At 33.2% G+C, this 20,077-nt stretch overlaps 1 protein-coding gene across 11 annotated transcripts in view; it reads left to right on the top strand.

Annotated features, from left to right (window-relative positions):
- Window positions 1–20,077, top strand: part of LOC138700010 (sodium-dependent phosphate transporter 1-A-like) — a 135,970-nt gene that overhangs the window by 113,616 nt on the left and 2,277 nt on the right. For 10 of the 11 annotated variants that reach the window (XM_069826289.1, XM_069826282.1, XM_069826285.1 and 7 more), the window contains 11 exons: window positions 1,019–1,686; window positions 3,791–3,889; window positions 5,478–5,621; window positions 6,506–6,688; window positions 7,548–7,667; window positions 9,490–9,528; window positions 11,780–11,988; window positions 13,348–13,402; window positions 14,964–15,129; window positions 15,709–15,894; window positions 17,398–17,550. In XM_069826289.1, coding sequence (XP_069682390.1) covers window positions 1,491–1,686; window positions 3,791–3,889; window positions 5,478–5,621; window positions 6,506–6,688; window positions 7,548–7,667; window positions 9,490–9,528; window positions 11,780–11,988; window positions 13,348–13,402; window positions 14,964–15,129; window positions 15,709–15,894; window positions 17,398–17,550 — 1,550 coding nt within the window. In that variant the 5' untranslated portion in view covers window positions 1,019–1,490. The remainder of the gene's footprint in view (window positions 1–1,018; window positions 1,687–3,790; window positions 3,890–5,477; window positions 5,622–6,505; window positions 6,689–7,547; window positions 7,668–9,489; window positions 9,529–11,779; window positions 11,989–13,347; window positions 13,403–14,963; window positions 15,130–15,708; window positions 15,895–17,397; window positions 17,551–20,077) is intronic. The other variant, XM_069826292.1, reaches the window with a different exon arrangement.

A 20,077-nucleotide genomic window follows, 5' to 3' on the forward strand; every position in this document is an offset into this window, starting at 1 on the left:
CAGTGCAGAATAACAAAGAAATACATAATAAAATAGTATTATAGTAAAATATTTTACTTACTGAATAAGAAAGTAGAACAAAATATTAATGAACAATGAAAAGATGGTGGGCCCACATTAATTATATAAGTTTACAGTGTAATATTTAAGAAAAAATATTTTATTAATGTTTGCTTGCTTGTTGATTGACGTTTTCTCACTGCAACATATACCACGAACAGTGACGGATAAGACGGAATGTCAGATCCGAAGGTTGGATAATCGAGACTCTACTGTACAATATTTCATCTGATTGTTTCATTTACTGGTACCCTAATTCTGATTGGTAATGTATGTTACCTACCATAAATATGCTACACATAAAATTCATTCTTGTTCATTTATTGTGTGTCCCGTGAATAGCTATTCTCAAAATTATTTGAATTCTGATAAAACATATACTTGTATTTTGATTAATAAAATTGTCATTACCGGTATATCAAAACTTTCAGAATAGTTTCGCCAGCTTCATACAATTCTCTCATTCACTTGACACATATCGAAATGTAAGAAAGCAGCACATAAATAAATAATTTATAATACAGATTTTTTTTTCAAAATACGAAAATTTACGATTTGTAATGTTGTGTTCCACTACATTAAACTTATTTGCACTGGCGCACAGATTACATGTTTTTCAGTACTGCATTAAGGAAATTGTGTAAAAATTTGATATTTCTCTTGATACAGTTTTCTTCAGGTGATATTTGTAACAAGTATTGTGTTCTAATTTGGTAAAATACGTACATTGATAAATCGGAAATATGGGATTCCTGCTACAACACATTGATTATCAACTTTGTATATTCATTCACTAAATAGTTCACTGTTTCGCCTACATTTGCACCTACTTACATACGGTACTGGTATTTTATTTCATATGTAGTAATGTCATTTGATGAGAACTGTCAAGATTATGAGCTTGTAATATGAATCACTGTTTTTTCCATGGTTTAGAAATTATGTTCCTTTGTTGCAGCATTTCACAACCAGTACACAAGATCTGTTGACGTCCTTTTAAGACACAGTGAAGCAAATTGGATACCTTAGTATTTGTGGAGGTCTAGTCTAGAAACAACTAATTTAAAACAGAAATCCTGATTCCAGTTTCTATCTTTATACACAAACGTATTAGAGGATAAGTTTTAAAAAAGCAAGTAGCTGTGATATAACTGTTTAGCTAATTTATTTTTATAGCATTTGATCAAGAATTCGTACCTGAAAACTGTTTTATACATTATTCTTAAGTACTTAATTCCTTTTAAAGGAAAATACTGTGATATTTTTATACAGAAATTAGGAGAGTAGTTGCATAGGTTGTGCTGGTGAAACATACATATAACTATTTGAACAATAAACATAACACGGGATATATATCAGCTAAAAGGAAATTTTACCATCAAGACCACTCACTTCTGTGGGAAGGATCATAAAATACTCCACACTCCACCATGATTGAAGCATTCTCAACTGAGGTGTTATGGATCGTCATTGTTGGCTTCATAATGGCCTTCGTCTTGGCTTTTGGCATTGGAGCCAACGATGTTGCCAATTCTTTTGGAACTTCTGTTGGATCAAAGGTGCTTACCATCAGACAGGCGTGTTGTTTAGCAACAGTGTTTGAAATTGCTGGCGCCATGTTAATAGGTAAGTAAAGTTAATCTCAGTAATTTGACATAAATATTAGTATTATGTGCTGTATATACAGACTGGACATTTCGTAATTAAAGCTGAGGCATTTTTGTAAGAGTAAACTTTCTTCTACAAAGTTTCATAGCGAAAATAGTTTTCTGAAAGTCGTAGCTAACTGAAAAGAAATGAGTGATTGAAACATAATGTTGCATCCTAACTTATGTTGATATTGCTGTGGTTATTGTGTACCGGTACCGTACTGTACTTGTTCTCTAATTTTACATTTTTGTTTTATTATATACCTACATAAAGTTGTTCTGAAGATTGTACAATCGAAAAATAAATGTATCCTACAGTAAATAATATGTAGGCCTGAATTTAAAAAACCTATGCTTATCATTATATTATTGCTGAGCATAGATAACTGTATACCGTGCAATAATAAAGGATTTAATAACTGATAAAGATAGGAGAACATGAGCATAAGTTAATTTAACAAAAGTTGTTCATTGTATAAATAAATTTAAAACTTTGAAATGTCCTATTCTAGTAACTAGGCTATCTGAAAATGTTTGCAAATATGATCTATGATCTATTAAAGAATTCATAAAATTAGCATTACTTCACTTATGTACGTGTTTCGTAAAAAAAAAAAGCTTATAGTAAAGTATGTCTTAACATGACAAAGACATAATTGCGCTTTATTTTAAGTTAATGACAATATTCAATTGCAATACCGTACTTATGTGTAATAAAAATTTCGCATTGGCATACTTTACGATTATTCGTGTTACTAGTGGTGGACAACTACATAATATCTATATATTTTTGTATACTGGTGCATTCAACATGTAATCTTATAATACATAGATGCCATACACTTCGTAATGAGAGAATGTTCATGAAATCGATTTCTTGAGCTTGTGAAGTCTATCATAATCTGTGTTTTATACAACATTTTGTTTTCTGAATTTATTTCAGTTTTTATTGTTGTTAAAATTGAGCTGTTACCAGTACTCATTCTTATATATTGAGTCGCAAAATAACACATCACAATTATGTACGTAAACTGCGCAAAAGGTTCAGTAACCTGACATGTCACAGAGGGACATTCGTGGCTATGTATTTGCTCTTTTCTATTCTTGCTTTTTACATGCTTCTATAATCACTTAATGCATGATTGCCACATTTTCCTGTCACACACTTCGTTCCCGAATTTCAATTAAATTACGGCCAAACTGTCAATGTTTGGAAAAAATCAATAAGGACACATTTGTTGGTATTTGCTCTACAAAATCCCCCATTCCAACGTCTTTCATGTTCCTGGAATATGCATTCCAAAATTCAACTAAAATTGCTACTTTTCTCAAAACCCGTTCACAAAAGATTGCAATGATATTAGACTTTTTTGTGTAATTTACTTCCCTGATTCATCTCTCAAATGGACCCTATTTAGTTCCCTTTCATTCTGTTTATTTATTTTTTTTTTTATTTTTTTTTTTTACAACTTCTAACATGACTGATATTCTAACTGCTTACTGAATTTTTTAAGAATGAAGTCAAAAATATTTCATAGAATATTACACCTGCGAATTGTGGATCTACTCTTTTACTATTTTTTATTAATTTTCTCATTTTCGGACAAATACATTGCCATCAAGTTGTACAGTTTTATTACTTTATCATTTCTCCTTACGGTATATCTTTTATGTTTATTATTATTGTATCGCAAGCATTGTTAGAATTTTTTCTGGTTACACTCTTATCAAAATTAGAGATATACAAGCGAGATAGTTGAACTAATGTTTTCGCTTTTCCTGTTGCAATATCTCAGTTGTACGTTCTTGTTTACTGTTTGAAAAGAGATTATGAAGAATAAGAATATATCTGAAAAATTACACGTTATTATCTGGAATTGAAAAGAGTTATGAAATGGAAAAATTCATCTGTGAAAATAAATTCCCGTTTCTTTTCTTACATTACTCTCTCTTTTTCGAATTGAATGCTGTGGAAAATTCACCAGAACACGTCTTCGTAATTGTGTCACTTGAATTACTATGTAAGCTCCCTTCTCTGAAGTGTTTAATATGATTACAGGATGACTGTATGTGTGTTGCAGGGTACAAAGTGTCAGATACAATGCGGAAAGGAATCTTGCAAGTTGATGTTTATGAGGGAGCTGAGAAAGAGCTTATGTTGGGAATGTTTGCAGCTCTAAGTAAGTAACATCATAATAAATAAAATGTATTACTACAATAGCTACATTTTAATATGAGTGTAAATAGTACAATATGTTGCACATATTTTCATAATTATTTTTTAATTTCTTGATATTCTTTTATTAAAATTATTTTTTCCAAATTATTGTTATTAATAAAACTTTTTAAAATGGTGAAATTATCTCGTGACTACGGCAACAGTATTCGGATATATGTTCAAATTATGTGTTTCATAATATTTTCTGGAACCTGTGCAAAAATGATATTCTTTGAAAATTGTGCCTTGGCCAATTGTTTTACATGCAGTATATTTTGATTGTGTTTATTTTGTATATTTGGTGGTCGGATAGCTCAGTTGGTAGAGAATCTGGCTACGGACTGGAAGGTTCGAGGTTCGATTCCTGTTGGTGACGGGATTTTCTCGTTGCCACACTTCCAGAACGGACTCGAGGTTCATTTAACCTCCTATCAAATTGAGTACAGACTGGATCTTTCATAATGATAAAAGTTGGTTGGAGCATGGCGTCGACCAGACAACCTCATTCTAGTGCCGAGGTCAAGAAAGCATAGGGCTCTATCTCCATGTTCCCCAAGTGCCTTCATACCTCTTCTTTTATAATATATTACGTATTTCAGTAGAATAACATTTTCATGATTCTACAAGAAAGCGTGTACTGTTATTGTTATACAGTATGTTCCATTTAAAACTCGAGATTTATTTTAATTGTAGACTATTTATTATAGTACAGAGTGAACTTTAAGTTGCTTTGCAGTAGTGGAGTAAGTGGGAACCTGCTAGATGCAGGGAATGTAGTGGTAACACTGTACTGTAACTTACAACAGGCTCATCCCTCTCCGACAAGCTCATACTGTTATCTGTTCACCCTACCCCTCAAATAGTCTTGAATGACAAATATCAACTTCTGTGCAGTGGAGGTTAAAGCAGCATTGTCTGGTCACTGTAGAGAGACTTAAAATTCACTCTGTATTTAATAAAAGGTATCCCCGTAACATGCCATGAAGGCACTTGGGGGCATGGAGGTAGAGCCGTTCTGAAAATTTGGCAACGAGAAAAAATCCTGTCACCACCTGGGATCGAACCCCGGACCTTCCAGTCCGTAGCCAGCTGCTCTACCAACTGAGCTACCCGGCCGCCACTCTGTATTTAATGCTTAACGTAAATTTGTAAACTCTTTTCTTTTCCGTCTCTGTAATGTGGAGATTCCAGTACAGTATTATCTTGTGAAGTAGAAGTGTCGCCAAGAAAATCTCAGAATGACTTTCATTACATAGGCCTACTGTAACAGTAGAAAATAAGCTTACTGTATTAAAAGTGTATTAGTAGTAATTCTAATTACATATTTTAATGGGTATTTTTATTAGGTTCTGTGCATATTTGCATACATATTTCATTAGTAATTTTTGCATATATATCCAGTTTTGAAGTGAGCAACATCCTTGATTTCAGCAATGTCATCTTTCATATTACGGTACTTGAATAAAATCTTTAAGAATGCACAGTGAAGCTTCTGAAAGTAGTTTTCTTTGTTATTTTTAATGTAATTTGAAGCATTGTAATCGTTACAGTTGGCAGTACCTTGTTACTTCTTGGTGCGACATTCTTCAAACTACCAGTATCTGCCACCCACAGCATTGTTGGTGCTACCATAGGCTTTTCCTTGGTCTGTCGCGGAGATAGGGGTCTCAACTGGGAGACTCTAGGAATGATAAGTAAGTTGTTCAATCATTGTGATTTTTTATATCCTTAATTTGTATAGTATAAAAAACTTGAAAATTTTATATTGGGCTCTTACGGTACGAATAATATGTGTATTCTTTTGTATTCTTTCGCTCAGTTGGGTCTACACTTGATTAAATTGCTAAGTCGTCTTTAATGTAATCCGGAGGTCGGAATTATTATTATTATTATTATTATTATTATTATTATTATTATTATTATTATTATTATATTTTTCGTTTAATAAATTACTTTTGCTGTTATTTAAGTGCAGTTAGAGAGATTAGCCCTATCACACATATGCAACAATGGCTAGAGAAGAAGAAAAACAGTACAATTAAAAATTGCCTGTCCTGATGTCATACTCCAGGTCTTACCCCTCCAGCTATATGCCGACTTAATACTTTCGAATTTGCCTCTTGGCCCACAGAGACTAATATAGTTAGGCTATTATTGGACCCAATGAAAAAAAAGTTTGCCGACCCCTGATGTAAGCAATCAATAAAAACACTAATGGAAAATTAAAATTAATGTCTAAACTCAGTTACATTACTACTATTATTATTATTATTATTATTATTATTATTATTATTATTATTATTATTATTATTAACCCATTATCATAATCTACACATTCTTTGTACATTTTAAATTAAGTACTTATTCTTTTACTATTTTTATTTGAATTTCCTGGAAAAAAGTTTCCATAAAATGTTTCTGTTAGAAATTGATACCGCATAATTATTCTAAATGATTGTAATTTAATATTAATTACTTGATGACTTACTGTGTTAACATATAATATGTGAAAAGTGTGTTTCTGTTTAGAAAGCTACAATTTAATGTGTAATAAATATTGGTAACTTATATTTTACAGTTGGGTCATGGTTCGTGTCACCAGTGCTATCAGGATTGATATCAGTGATTCTTTTTGTGATAATCCGGCGCTTCATTCTGAATGCATCAAATCCCTTAGTGCCAGGCTTACTTGCGCTACCAGTCTTCTATGGAGTGACCATTTTCGTCAATGTGTTCTCTATCGTCCATGATGGTCCAACATGTAAGTCCATCTCAAAGATAGAAATTTCTTAAGAAATTCATATGTAATACTATACAACATACATCATTTGAAGATTGACATATATTTTTCTATATCTGTGTGCATAAAAGGTCATCCTGTAAAAAGATTTTTAAAAATTTAGAATAATTAACCTTATCTTGTAAGTATATTCTTTCCTCGTGTTGTTTTATGTTAAAAATTAAGATACTTCTTGTACTAATTAAAACATTCATAAAAAGTAAAAAATTATGGCACTGTCGTCCTTATAGGCACACATGACTGAATGACATAAATCAAGCACCCACCATTGGTATATCTGTCCCTCTATACAGAGCAAACCGTAAGTAATGTCATTAATTGACACTCGGAATCCAAGAGGGGCCCAATATTTAATCACTTTGAAAATTTATTTGTCATGCAAAATAATTAGTAGAAGCTTGTTGCTATGGTTATATGAAAAGATGTAATGGAGATGTACTTACGAAATAAAAAATAATTAGTCAGAGGCATTTTGTAGCAACAGCAAACATTTTTTTCAATTTCCCAGAAATTTGATGTAATGGACTTGGGCCCCTCTTGGATTCCGGGTCTCAATTTCAGGGAGATATTCTTTGAGATATTTCAAATAAAAAAGTTTAATACAGTTTTGCTCGTTTTTGCTTCCTTTTCAAGATAAAAATTATTGTTTTATATGAAACAATTTTTATCTCGAAAAGGAAACAAAAACTAGCAAAATTGTATTAAACTTTTTTGTTTGAAATATCTCAAAGAATAATCCCCTGAAATTAATAACATTACTTATGGTACATTCTATGTATATATTCTGTTCTATATTATTGAATTGTTTGCTCTATTGCAGTACTGTACTTCGATCGAATTCCATGGTGGGGTGCACTGCTCATCAGTCTCGGCATCGCAGCAGTGGCCATGTTAATTGTTCAGTTTCTTGTGGTACCGTACATGAAGAGACAGATTAACCGTAAGAATATGAAATTTTCCTTTTTTATCTTCCTCATATGTTGCTATTAACTAATATGCTTCAGCTTTTAACGTTTAAACATTAATTTCATTTAACAGATCTAATTGATACAAGATTTTGTTATGGCAAAGCAGTACTAGTTGTTAACAAAAAGAGCCTATACTCTTATAATTTCTCAGTAAGAAATATAACAATGCATGTTTTTATGTACAGTAAGTAAGTCATCTTTACTAACATGAAATGGAGGTGATTCAAATGGTATTAACATCCTACTCGAAAAGTACACAATTTTGTTCTATATAATGAATTATTGATGTAAGCTAAGAGTATTTAATTATTTGTACATAAATGCGTGCACACACACACACACACACACACACACACACACACTGCAATTGAATATTTTTCATTTATATCAGGAAAATTTTGTTTATAGTTCAGTTTTAATTATTTTTAAATTAATTCGTTGTTTTAATTATTTTGCATTATTCACAATAGTATTTAATTTTCATTTTATTATGACGTGTGAAAATAACTTCAGTTCCGCTATATTGGTTCATCATGTTGTGTAATTAGACTAATATTGACGGAAACGTTTTTGAAATACTGAAAGTCTTAAATTTAAAATTAAAATGAGGTAAATAAATTTTACAATTCAAATTCTGTAAATTTAATGGAATGACCATAAAATATACCATTTTTCTTCAGCTGCTAAGCTTAACTTGTGTGCAAAAGATTTCTCTTTCATTGGATTTTATATGAACTGTAGGGTTGCCAACCTTCCCGTATTTGCCCCCAATTTTTAACAGTCTATCGGCTCCCGTATAATGCTTCTCTTTGAGCATTTTTCTCCCTTATTTTTGCAAAATGTAAAAATTTTTATTCTGAACATTTGATTTTGCCATGATTATATGATGAATTTTGTTGTTCAAGAAATGCATTAAAATGTGCAGTCTTTATAGAAAATAATGCTTGCCAGAAATGGGTTTTAATGCTCACTTGTCTAAAATCAAACTGTCAGTGTTATAAATTTGGAAAAACTGGCTAGTTTTGTTCTAAGCGTACCAAGTAGTAATGCTCATACAAAGAGGGTGTTTCATCTCATGAAAAATAATCGGACAGATGTTCGAAACATGAACATGACACATTTAATCAAATCAGAGCTGCAAACTGCAGTCGACTTCAACTATTACCGAAGCAAAATCTGTTTCAAAATACTGTTAATTTAAGCCTAGCTGCCGAAGTGTAATAGTCCACACCTGTGAAATAACAGTTAGCACGTCTGGCCGTGAAACCAGGTGGCCTGGGTTCGATTCCCAGTCGGGGCAAGTTACCTGGTTGAGGTTTTTTCTGGGGTTTTCCCTCAACCCAATATGAGCAAATGCTGGGTAACTTTCGGTGCTGGACCCCGGATTCATTTCACCGCATTATCACCTTCATCTCATTCAGACACTAAATAACCTTAGATGTTGATAAAGAGTCGTAAAATAACTTACTAAAATGAAGACCTCCCTCAAATAATGTTGTATATCATATACTTTTTCATATGATATACAACCTTCTTTGAGGGAGGTCTTCAAATAAAAAAAAGTGTAGAATAAAGCTTTTTTAGTAACTGAACCGAATAATTAGTCTATTTTCTATGTGAAATTTTGTCGATTCCTTAGTCTCCCGTATTTTCTTCAGAAAAAGTTGGCAACCCTAGTGAACTATACATTGCACTTTGCTACATACATACATACATAGATGCCTTGAATGCATGCCATATCCATTTGCATCACCTTTTTAATGCTTATACTAATTGCATGGGTAACTGTTCCAGAACTTTTAGAGACGCTGGCTGTTGAGGCAGAAGTGGCAGGTAATAATATTTTCCGTAATTTTTTTTTTAATTCTGTTATATCATTAACATACTGTATTAATATGTTGATAGCTCCTTTTATTAATCGATTATATGAGGGGTCCACAACCAGAGTGGACCAAGTCCATCTGGAATAGTTCTGAGATATTGAGTCTTAAAGTTCCTGGCTCACGCTTAGCAACCTTCACCTTCCATAGGAAATGCTGCCCTCTGTAGAGTAACAAATGAGTTATGGACTTTGTTTGTTATGGCAATGAATAAAGCTAAGTTTTCTTCATCCGAGATTGTATTAATCCACAAACTGATCACTGGTGGACTTGGTCCACTCTGGTTGTGAGCCCCCTCATATAGGCTATTACTGAAATGATCGAGACTGAAAATGCATGTATGAAAATGTAGTATTTGTAACCATGAAAATTATCTTAAAGTCTAACAAGAAACTACATTGTAAATGTTTCTGAAAAAAAAAAACTCAAACTGCACAGGCCAATTTTTTAATTACCTCCTGACCTAGTTGCCTCATAAGTGGTGCCTTCTTGGTATCATTTGTGAGATTCAGACTTGTCTTCGGACAGTTGGCTAAACAACAACAGAAATACAAAACCATTCTAATGCTGCTGGAGAATGCCTTCCTAATGTTGAAACTTAAATACAAAGAAATCAACAATACTGTCTGTGGCAACAGATGTTATAGTTGAAGTTTTAGACGAAAAACAGAATTTATGTGATGAGAACCAATAGAATAATTTGTGCATAATCATCATATTTAAATAATATTGTATAAATCCAATATGAGTTCTCGGATTTTTTTTATTTCAAAAAGAGAAATTGATAAAACGCTGTTATAATTTTTACTACTTACTTACTTAGTCGATCCTCTTCTACCACCTGGTGTAGAGGTTTTACAAAGAGCCTTCCATCTCTCACGATCCTGAGCAATGGACCTTGCCTCTTTCCATTCGATCCCTCTCTACCGCATGGTATCTTGGATTCCTTGTTCCCACGTCTGCCTCGGTTTTCCTTTAGGTCTTTTTCCCTTCTTTCTAACTTACCACGCTATTTTTGGGTATCTATCATTGTTCATTCTAGCCAGATGTCCAAACCACCTTAATTGTGATAATTTTATTTGTTCTACGAGAGGATCAATTCCTAGACCTAGTCTTATTGTTTGGTTCCATATTCTATCTCTTCTAGTTTTTCCTTCTATTCTTCTTAAATATCTCGTTTCCATGGCTTGTAGTTGACTCTTATGTTTGGAGATCAGAGACCATGTCTCAGCTCCATATATTAATGTGGGGATATACGTGGTTTTATATACTGTTAATTTAGTTTCCTTGGAAACTTCTTTTTTATTAATAAAATTCTTGTTTAACATATAATACAGATGGGATTAAATTAACATTACATTATTTGTTTAGAGACAAATAAAAATTTAATATGAGTACTGTAGGGCATAATTTAATTGAATCATATGATATACATAATCTTGTTACCTGGAGTATACCTATACTAAATTTAATAATTTAACATTCATTATTAAAATCGCTGTTTGATATGTTTTCATAGAGTATCTATACTAGAGATGAACAAAACTAACTGGCGCTCTCGCTCACTGTGTTCGTTGCATTTGTCTTTCGAGTCTCGTCTTGTCATTCTCGTGCTCTTCAAGTCTCGCTCATCATTCTCGAAATAGCATTTGGTCGGCATAATATATAACGTTAATATCTTTTTACTTGAGATTGCATACTCGATCTCAAACATATGAAAAAAAAATCCTAGCCTTTCAATAAGGGTGTAGTAATTAAATAAAGACTGGGGAACGGATTATTATACACTGAAAGGTAGAGATGATGTTTCAAATAGGCTACTTCATTGTTTATACATATATATAAAGTTGTCAAAGTAGATAAAAGTTCAGTCACGTGTAAACAACTGTGGTGATTCAAAGCTGCTTGACGTTCGGGACTTCAGGAGTGATCAATCTTGACGTCTCGAAACGCTCACAAGCAGTCTTTACGTCAACGACACGATGTATACTACATTGTCGTGTGGATTTTCGGCTTTGCAGGCGCTGTTAGTCTTGTTTTTTCGATCGTTGTTCATCTCTAATCTATACAATCAATGTTTTATACAGTTTAAATTCTGAAAATTTCATCTGTGTTTTTTCTATTAAAGATCACTATCTTTCTAACTTTCTCTGATATTTTATTTCATATGTGTTGAAAAAGGATTATTGGTCTGTGTCTTGTAGATGCTGGATCAGAACAAAAGACGCCTGATGGCATTTCATTTGGTGGACTGAAGAAGAAGGATGCAGTATACATAGAAACCAATGAGTTGGGAAAGCAGAGTGTAACATGGACCAACAGTGAGAAGATACAACCAAATAATGTCACAAACGATTTGGTGCAAACAAATGGAACAACTAATAACCAACTCGCTATCCCCAATGGTGACAAGGTAGAGTGAACATTGAAACTTGTGACATGCATGCACTTTTTTCTTGAAATATTGCTATAAAGCATTATAACTTTTTACTGTTTAGTTTACAGATAGTTGGAAGTAAGTCTACAGTATATGGAGAAATTTAGGATTCTTAAATCATTTTCTAAATCACTATAGCTTACTCGAAATTTGTCTAAATGTCGTCTTCTTATAGGACTTTAGCTAATGCTTGTTTAATTTTTTCTTTATTCTGGAGATTTGGTAACATGGTCAATGCATTGAAGTCAACTTGCATTGTTTTTATCAAATATGTTAGGCTGCTCGCCTTCATAGTGGCTGAAAGAACTACAAGTTTTGGCATGTCGCCACTAGAGATGCTTGGGTGAATGACGCAAGTCAAGTGCTCGCCATTAGTTAAAAAAAATAGTCTGCTTATCATCATCATCATCATCATCATCATCATCATCATCATCATCATCATCCAGACATCAGTTTCTGCTGTTTTTTTCTACATGAATTTGTGTGGATTTTGAAATTGGCGTAACTGTTAATTTGTATAATATTTCATTTCTTTGCGGCCCAAAAGCATAAACCCAGAAGTTTTAGGCTCCCAATTTAAATTATAAAAGTTCCATTGTTGTAGGTGCAATCTTACCTGATCGACTACAGTGCATCCATAGTGCAGACTTGGATTCAAATCCTAGTATGTCCAAGTAAACTTTGTGGAAAACAAACTGTGGGATAGATTTTTCGCACATTCCCTTTCCCCTCGTATCACTTCATTATTTCTAAATTAATGATCATCGTCAGTAATCTTGGCAAATTATATCTTCCACGGTGCACTATGAGATTCGTTTAAGAAAGTTTTGTTGCATTGCCCCAAGAATATGTTTATAGACTGTTGATAGTGATATCAAAGTACCTGCTATTAAAAATACATCCGAATTTATATATTCTTCGAAGATATGTTCATATAGCAATTAAAATAATGAAGTGCTTAATAGTGATAAAATAAAAGATAAATGCATGCATGACATATTGGTACAAATTTGTTTCTTATTTACGTAAACAGCTTTACCGAAAGTGAATGAAACTATTCGATAGTAAATTTCAGCTACTGACTTGTATTCGATAGTGCACATCACCACTATATACTGACCTATACTGATTTACGTGGCGAGTAACCAACACACAAGTAATAAACATGCGGTGAATTGCCCTCAGATATAGAGCGGGATGATTTGCTCTTGGATACTGCTTGTGTGCAGCGAAGATTGCTTTTTCATAAAGAGCACGAGTTGGTCACCACTATGCTAGATAATAAATGTGTGATAGTTACAGCATTTGCTGATTGTTTTTGCAATTATTTTTCAGGAGACTCCTCCACCCAGCAACACGCCAAATCTAGGACAAGATAATCCAGCATTCAGTAAGTGTTCATTTAATTACGAAACTCGAGGAAAATTGTGCAGATATAGTCATAGTGTTTTACAGTAATGGGAGAGGGGGACTTTTTTCTATCTTATATCGGCCACCTTACTTACATATTTTGAAAATCATGATGTAGCCTACATAACTTTCTACGAAAACACAACATACTAGTAAGTTGAAATTCATTTGAATTTAAATGATAGACACTTTATTGAAAACTTATCTATCTATTCATGATTTCAACACAAATGTGCAATACCCTAAGACATGGGTATCAGTGTCAAATCAAGAGATTTTCAGTTACTTTTTCCTTGAGAAATCTCCATAGAAATTGATAAAACCATATAGTGCGATAACAATGATAGTAAAACATGAAGTAGCAGCACTATGATGGCATTGGAAATAAGAGCTCTTTGCGAAAATAAATCTCAGTATCATCTTCTTCCACCACATTTCCCTTTCTGACTCTCCTTTATTTGAGTTCGACACCTTCAGTGTAGAGAAGAGACTCTAGCCATTCAACTAATTATTTTGACCTGGTTTCACTTCTAAAAGTTTTGTTCAGACATTTAAAGGCTGATAGAAACAATAACGCACATTAACATCTTCTCTCTTCTAAATCAGCGTTTTTCAATATTTGGCACACTAAAGTTGTAATTTAAAATCTCTGGCACACACTTCACCCTTAATATAATCTAAACCAGTAGTTTCTAATGGGGAGTGAGGGAATTTTTCCACAGAAAACAAGTGAAATACGATATTTTTTAAGGTTGGTACGATATTTTAACTTACTGATCTGGCAACTCTGGCTGAGTGTGTCTGCCTCTCTCTCACATACATTGAGATTACTGAATGTTGACTTGTGCCACATTTGCTGAAAGTTTACTCTTGGGGACTCACTGTCTTTACTACTCTTTTGTCTTTTATTTTTCCAATTTTTACTATGATAACCTTCACTATTTTCATTTTCTCGCAACACACCAGCAGATCATTTGCAGCACACGTGTGCTGTTCACACCAGTTGAAAATGGTTCTTCTAAATTATAATAATAGAAAATTCATGGAAAAAGAACAAACAATTAACAGAAATGCAGCTTGAAATATGATTCACTAGATGTCATGGCATGATATTAAAACATGAACATTGTCATGTAAGATTGATATCTATATGAAACTCAAGAGAAGCCATTGATAAAATAATTAAGAATAGAGATCTGTGGTAGTACTAGAGTGTGAGGCAGCATATAGGTACGTTGTATAAAACTGTAATGAAATACCTCAGTGTTATGTCCTTTCTCAAGGATATACTGATAAAGGGAATCCAGAGTCCATGTCGGTAATACTGTACATCATTAGTTCCAACGCGTTAAAATTCGGTCATTCTTCATAATTCTAACAGAAATCGTGCGATCGAAAATATGGAAAAGTTTGTTTCTAATGGTTTGAAAATTGATCATAACATCTGTATAATAAAATTCTTTCTTTTACATATTTTATTTAGCTTCTCTTTTACACTTTGCTACTCTGATCACTGCTACATTTTATCATGAATTCTGTAGGTACCTCACCTGATGACAATACAACACAGCCACAGCCAGAGGAAAAGGATGCTAAGAAGGATGAAGCACCCAAGGAAGACCCACCTGAAGTGGGGAAGTTGTTTTCCTTTCTGCAGATTCTTACTGCGACTTTTGCCTCATTTGCTCATGGTGGAAATGATGTTAGGTGAGTGTTAATGTGATATTAGTTTTAAATATCGAAACAAAATTAGCATTTAGATGGACAGAAATGTTCCTTTCATGTTTCTAATTTTAATTTTTTCCTACTATAACGTTATTTGAAGGGTTCAGAGCCATAGTGGGCCAAGCACCAGTTATTAAAAATGGAGAAAACAAGAGTTAAAATTAAGTGATTACCATAATTTAACGAAACATATAGCAGGTAAGATAAAGTATGCACATTAAAATTAAATGATATGTCAATCTTCATTAAATTATGGTATTTACTTAACTTAACCCTTGCTGTCTCCGTTTTTAATAAATGGCACTTGGCCCACTATGGCTCTGAACTCTTCATTTATTTTCGTAAATAATACCAATTATTAAAAGGTTAATAATGTCCTTCCTGTAACTTCAATGATAATGATAGTGTTTTGAACTCCAAATTCAATGAACCTTGATTCAATTCCGACAGAGAAGTGGAGATTTATCTCTTTTCTGTAGGGACTGGTCCTTGCCACGTGTTTGTCCTGTACAGTACTTTTGCGTCTTGTTGACTAAAATTGACTTTTTTTTTTTACTCCAGCAACGCCATTGGTCCACTGATTGCGTTGTGGCTGATCTACACTGAGGGATCCGTGCAGCAGAAGTCAGAGACACCTCTCTACATCCTGTTTTATGGAGGTGTTGGCATTTCTGTTGGTCTGTGGCTTTGGGGACGAAGAGTCATACAAACAATTGGAGAGGATCTCACTAAAATCACACCTTCCACGTGAGTAGCAGCTGGTTGTCTTTTGTCTGAAATGTCAATGACCAATGTTATTACCTTGTTTTTTTTTTTTTTTTTTTTTTTTTTTCCAAAATTCTGAGTATGATATATAACATTTTGTGCACTGTGTATTGGTATTTAATGTAAGTAGACATTTCTTTCTTTCTTTCTTTCTTTTGTCGACTTCACTTTCATATGTATTTGGCTTGAATGATGTGCATTATTATTTATTAAAAAATCTGAAATATACAGATCATCATCATCATCATCATCATCATCATCATCATCCTGCCAAGTCTTAGGCCTAGTGGCCTATTACGGTTTTGTTTTCTGTCCTTCTCTTTTGAGGTCTGCCAATGGATCTTTTTCCCCTCGGTCGATAATTTAAAATTTTCTTTGGAAATATGTTGTTGATTATTCTGTTGACGTGATTTTTCCAGTTTTCTTGAAATTGCCAAATGTATTCCATCACTGGTTCAGCCTTGAGTTCCTCCATGGTATCCTCATTTCTCTTGTGGTCGAATTTAATGTATCCTGCAGTCCTCCTCATGAATCTCATCTCAATGCTGTGATTCTGCTAATATCATGAGCACTTAAGGTCCATGCCTCATTTCCATAAGAAAGAACTGGTCTTGCGAGAATATTTACAGTTGAAAGTGTTATTTTTCATCTATTTGAATTTTGGTAACTTCTTTTTAATGTTATATTTTATTACCGTCATGCTTAGGCTGATGATGAAGAGTTTAATATCGTTATTTCGAACTGCTTGTAAATTCGGTTGTATAGAGGGTACATAACATGTCTCAACTAATGCTGAGTTCTTGGCAATAAAAGTCATAACTCTCTTGCTCTCCAACATACAAGAGTGATATAGCAAAAGATATAACCATTTTAATGTAGACACCATATTTTTATGTTATGGCGTTTATATCACCTACATGCAACCCCCAAATTGTTTGGAGGATCACATCTGCTGTTTGTTAGCGGGTCCATATGACCTAGCCGTAAGGATTGTCAGACAACTCCCAAGACGATATCCCCTCTTCACCACGCTTAAGCATACCATGGCAGGTCAGCATGCCGAATTGGCTTTCCTCCTTTTACATATGGTTAATCCGCAGAACAAATAATCCACGCATGGTTAATCGATAGTATACTATAAGTACTTTTTCATTGTTTTGTTTTGTTTCTGGCTGAGGGAAGACAAGGCCTAATGGCCTTAACTCTGCCAGAATAAATATGCAAATAAATAAAATTAGTCATAGGTCACAGAAATCGAAAATCAATTTGGAGAGTAATAATTTAACTCTTAAATATAAATATTTTCATTTCAATTGTTAAGAAATATTGCATTAACACAAACTCAATTATTGGTAGTATAAAAATATATTTACTAAAATCGTGGAATCAGAGATGTATGGAAGTGTTACAAAAACCAATGTAAGTAACTTTGTTACAAAAACTATCACTGTCCATGTTTTTAGTTACTATGCTTCTGTGTTTCAGTGGTTTCACCATAGAAATTGGTGCTGCATTGACTGTCCTCCTGGCTTCTAAGATTGGATTGCCCATTAGCACAACACATTGTAAGGTTGGATCAATTGTGTTTGTAGGTTGGACCAGCTCCACAAAACAAGGAGTTGACTGGAAACTCTTCAGGCAAGTGCCAATTTTATTTTGACCCACTATAAGAAAATACAGTATTTTCGAATTAGCTAAAGGTTAATAATTGAGATTGTAGTAATTGAAAGCAAATATATTAGTATAGTGTTTCTTACATTATCTCTGAACTAAAATTTCATTAGTTTCATTAGCTGAATACACATTTGTCCACAGTAGTTACGAATAATTGCTATAAGTAATTACATACTGTATTTACATCACATTACATTTACCATTCTTTTGTGTGTACGAATAGTGATTTAATTTTAGTTGAAATTATTTTTTTTTTGTAAACCCATCTGCACAATATAGCAAATTATAAGTAAATAACATGCAAAGTAAAGAAAATATTTAGAAATAAGGTATCACTTCAGTCTTGAAAAGGGGGGGAAAGGGTAAATTGGATATGATATTTTTTACTTTGGAAATTGACTTGTAGTCTCTCACGTCCTTAATGGTAAATACATTGATTTGATCAATAATTACTTACTCTATATCCTTTAAGAGTAATATGTCCCAGCTTTATGGTCCATTACCCAAAGCGCACCATGTGAAGATGAATTTGTATTGACCCAAGAGCAATGATGACGATTAATTTTAAATCAGTGAAATGATGGCAGAAAAAGTAACCTGTATACCTGTTCCAATCTGGTCTTTGTCATATATACCACTTGGGCTCACTGGGATTTACACTGGGTTTCCAGAATGGAAAGTTGACACGGGTTAATGATGAGCCTGCTTATGAAGCATTATTAATACAGTACAATGCCTATTATTTTGCTTAAAGAACGAATTTGAATATTGGAGAGCATCTAGTCACATTACGCTAACTGAACTTTTTTTTTTAATTGTTTCTATTTAAATGCACTTACATAACATTTCGGTTACACAATATAACAACAAAGGCAATACTTCACTATGATAACATTTGGATTTTGAGCATTAAAAATTCTCATATTTGAAACATCATAAACGTGCTTCCTGAGAGCATTATTATTTATCATATCCGATCATAATCGCATTGTATAGTTCACTGTAATCTTTGTTATTCCCAATTATTTTGTATAATTTCAGTCTACTGATTTGTTGGCTACGGACTGGAAGGTCCGGGGTTCGATCCCAGGTGGTAACAGGATTTTTTCTCGTTGCCAAACTTTCAGAACAGCCCCAAGGTTCACTCAGCCTCCTATAAAATTGAGTACCGGGTCTTTCCCGAGGGTAAAAGGCGGTCAGAGCGTGGTGCCGACCACACCACCTCATTCTAGTGCCGAGGTCATGGAAAGCATGGGGCTCTACCTCCATGCCCCCCAAGTGCCTTCATGGCATGTTATGGGGATACCTTTACCTTTTTACTGATTTGTAATTTTTTTATTTTTATGTACGGTACCTAGATTTCGACAATGTCAGAAACTTATATAAAATGTATTGGCAGCTCATAATAATAGTAGTAGTAATAATAATAATAATAATAATAATAATAATAATAATAATAATAATAATAATAACGACGGTAATAAAATTAATTGATGATGATGATGATGATGATGATGATGAAGAATTAATAATTATAATGAACTATTTGAACTTTCTGCAGGAAAACGAATGCAAAAAGTCACAGTATTAAAACTTAAAAAGCCCAAATAAAAATCAATTATTAAAATTAACGATAAGCAAATTAAAGACGTACAATTTATATCAGCACATACTCAAATTGTCCACTTTCCGCATGCCCTAACACGATCATAATCATTATCAACAATCACGAACTAGACCTAAATAGATCTGTGTCGACCTCGTCTAGTAGGTATAGTCTCTAACGCAGTACATTATTATTACTTACTCACTTACTTACAAATGGCTTTTAAGGAACCCAAAGGTTCATTGCCGCCCTCACGTAAGTCCGCCATCAGTACCTATCCTGCGCAAAATTAATCCACTTTCTATCATCATATCCTACCTCCCTCAAATCCATTTTAATATTATCCTCCCATTTACGTCCCGGTCTCCCCAAAGGTCTATTTCCCTCCGGTTTCCCAACTAACACACTATTTGCACTTCTGAATTTGCCCATAGGCCTATGTGTTACATACTCTGTACATTATTATTATTATTATTATTATTATTATTATTATTATTATTATTATTATTATTATTATTATTATTATTAGTGCTGCTGCTGCTTCATTAGAGATATTCCAACATTTAATAAACTTCAGGTCCTTTGTATAGTAACGAAATGCAAAGATACCAACAAAGCCCTGAAGATAATTAGTGAATGAAAAAACACAGATCCCCATAATTAATATTATTTATATTTCAAGAGGACACGAAAGTAGGAACGTTTGAAGCATGAATGAAACTATCAAGAACATTTACCTTGAGATGCATAAGAACAGATGATATGGTCTGATCCTAAATAAATATTCTGTTAAAACCGCATTGTCATTATGTATCAGTAGCAGATTGCTATGCTGCTTCCTGAGAAATGATTATCTTGCTTCTCAGTGGAGGAGAATTTTACCGT

The sequence above is a fragment of the Periplaneta americana genome, chromosome 5 (genome assembly GCF_040183065.1).
Source record: "Periplaneta americana isolate PAMFEO1 chromosome 5, P.americana_PAMFEO1_priV1, whole genome shotgun sequence".
Taxonomy (NCBI): domain Eukaryota; kingdom Metazoa; phylum Arthropoda; class Insecta; order Blattodea; family Blattidae; genus Periplaneta; species Periplaneta americana.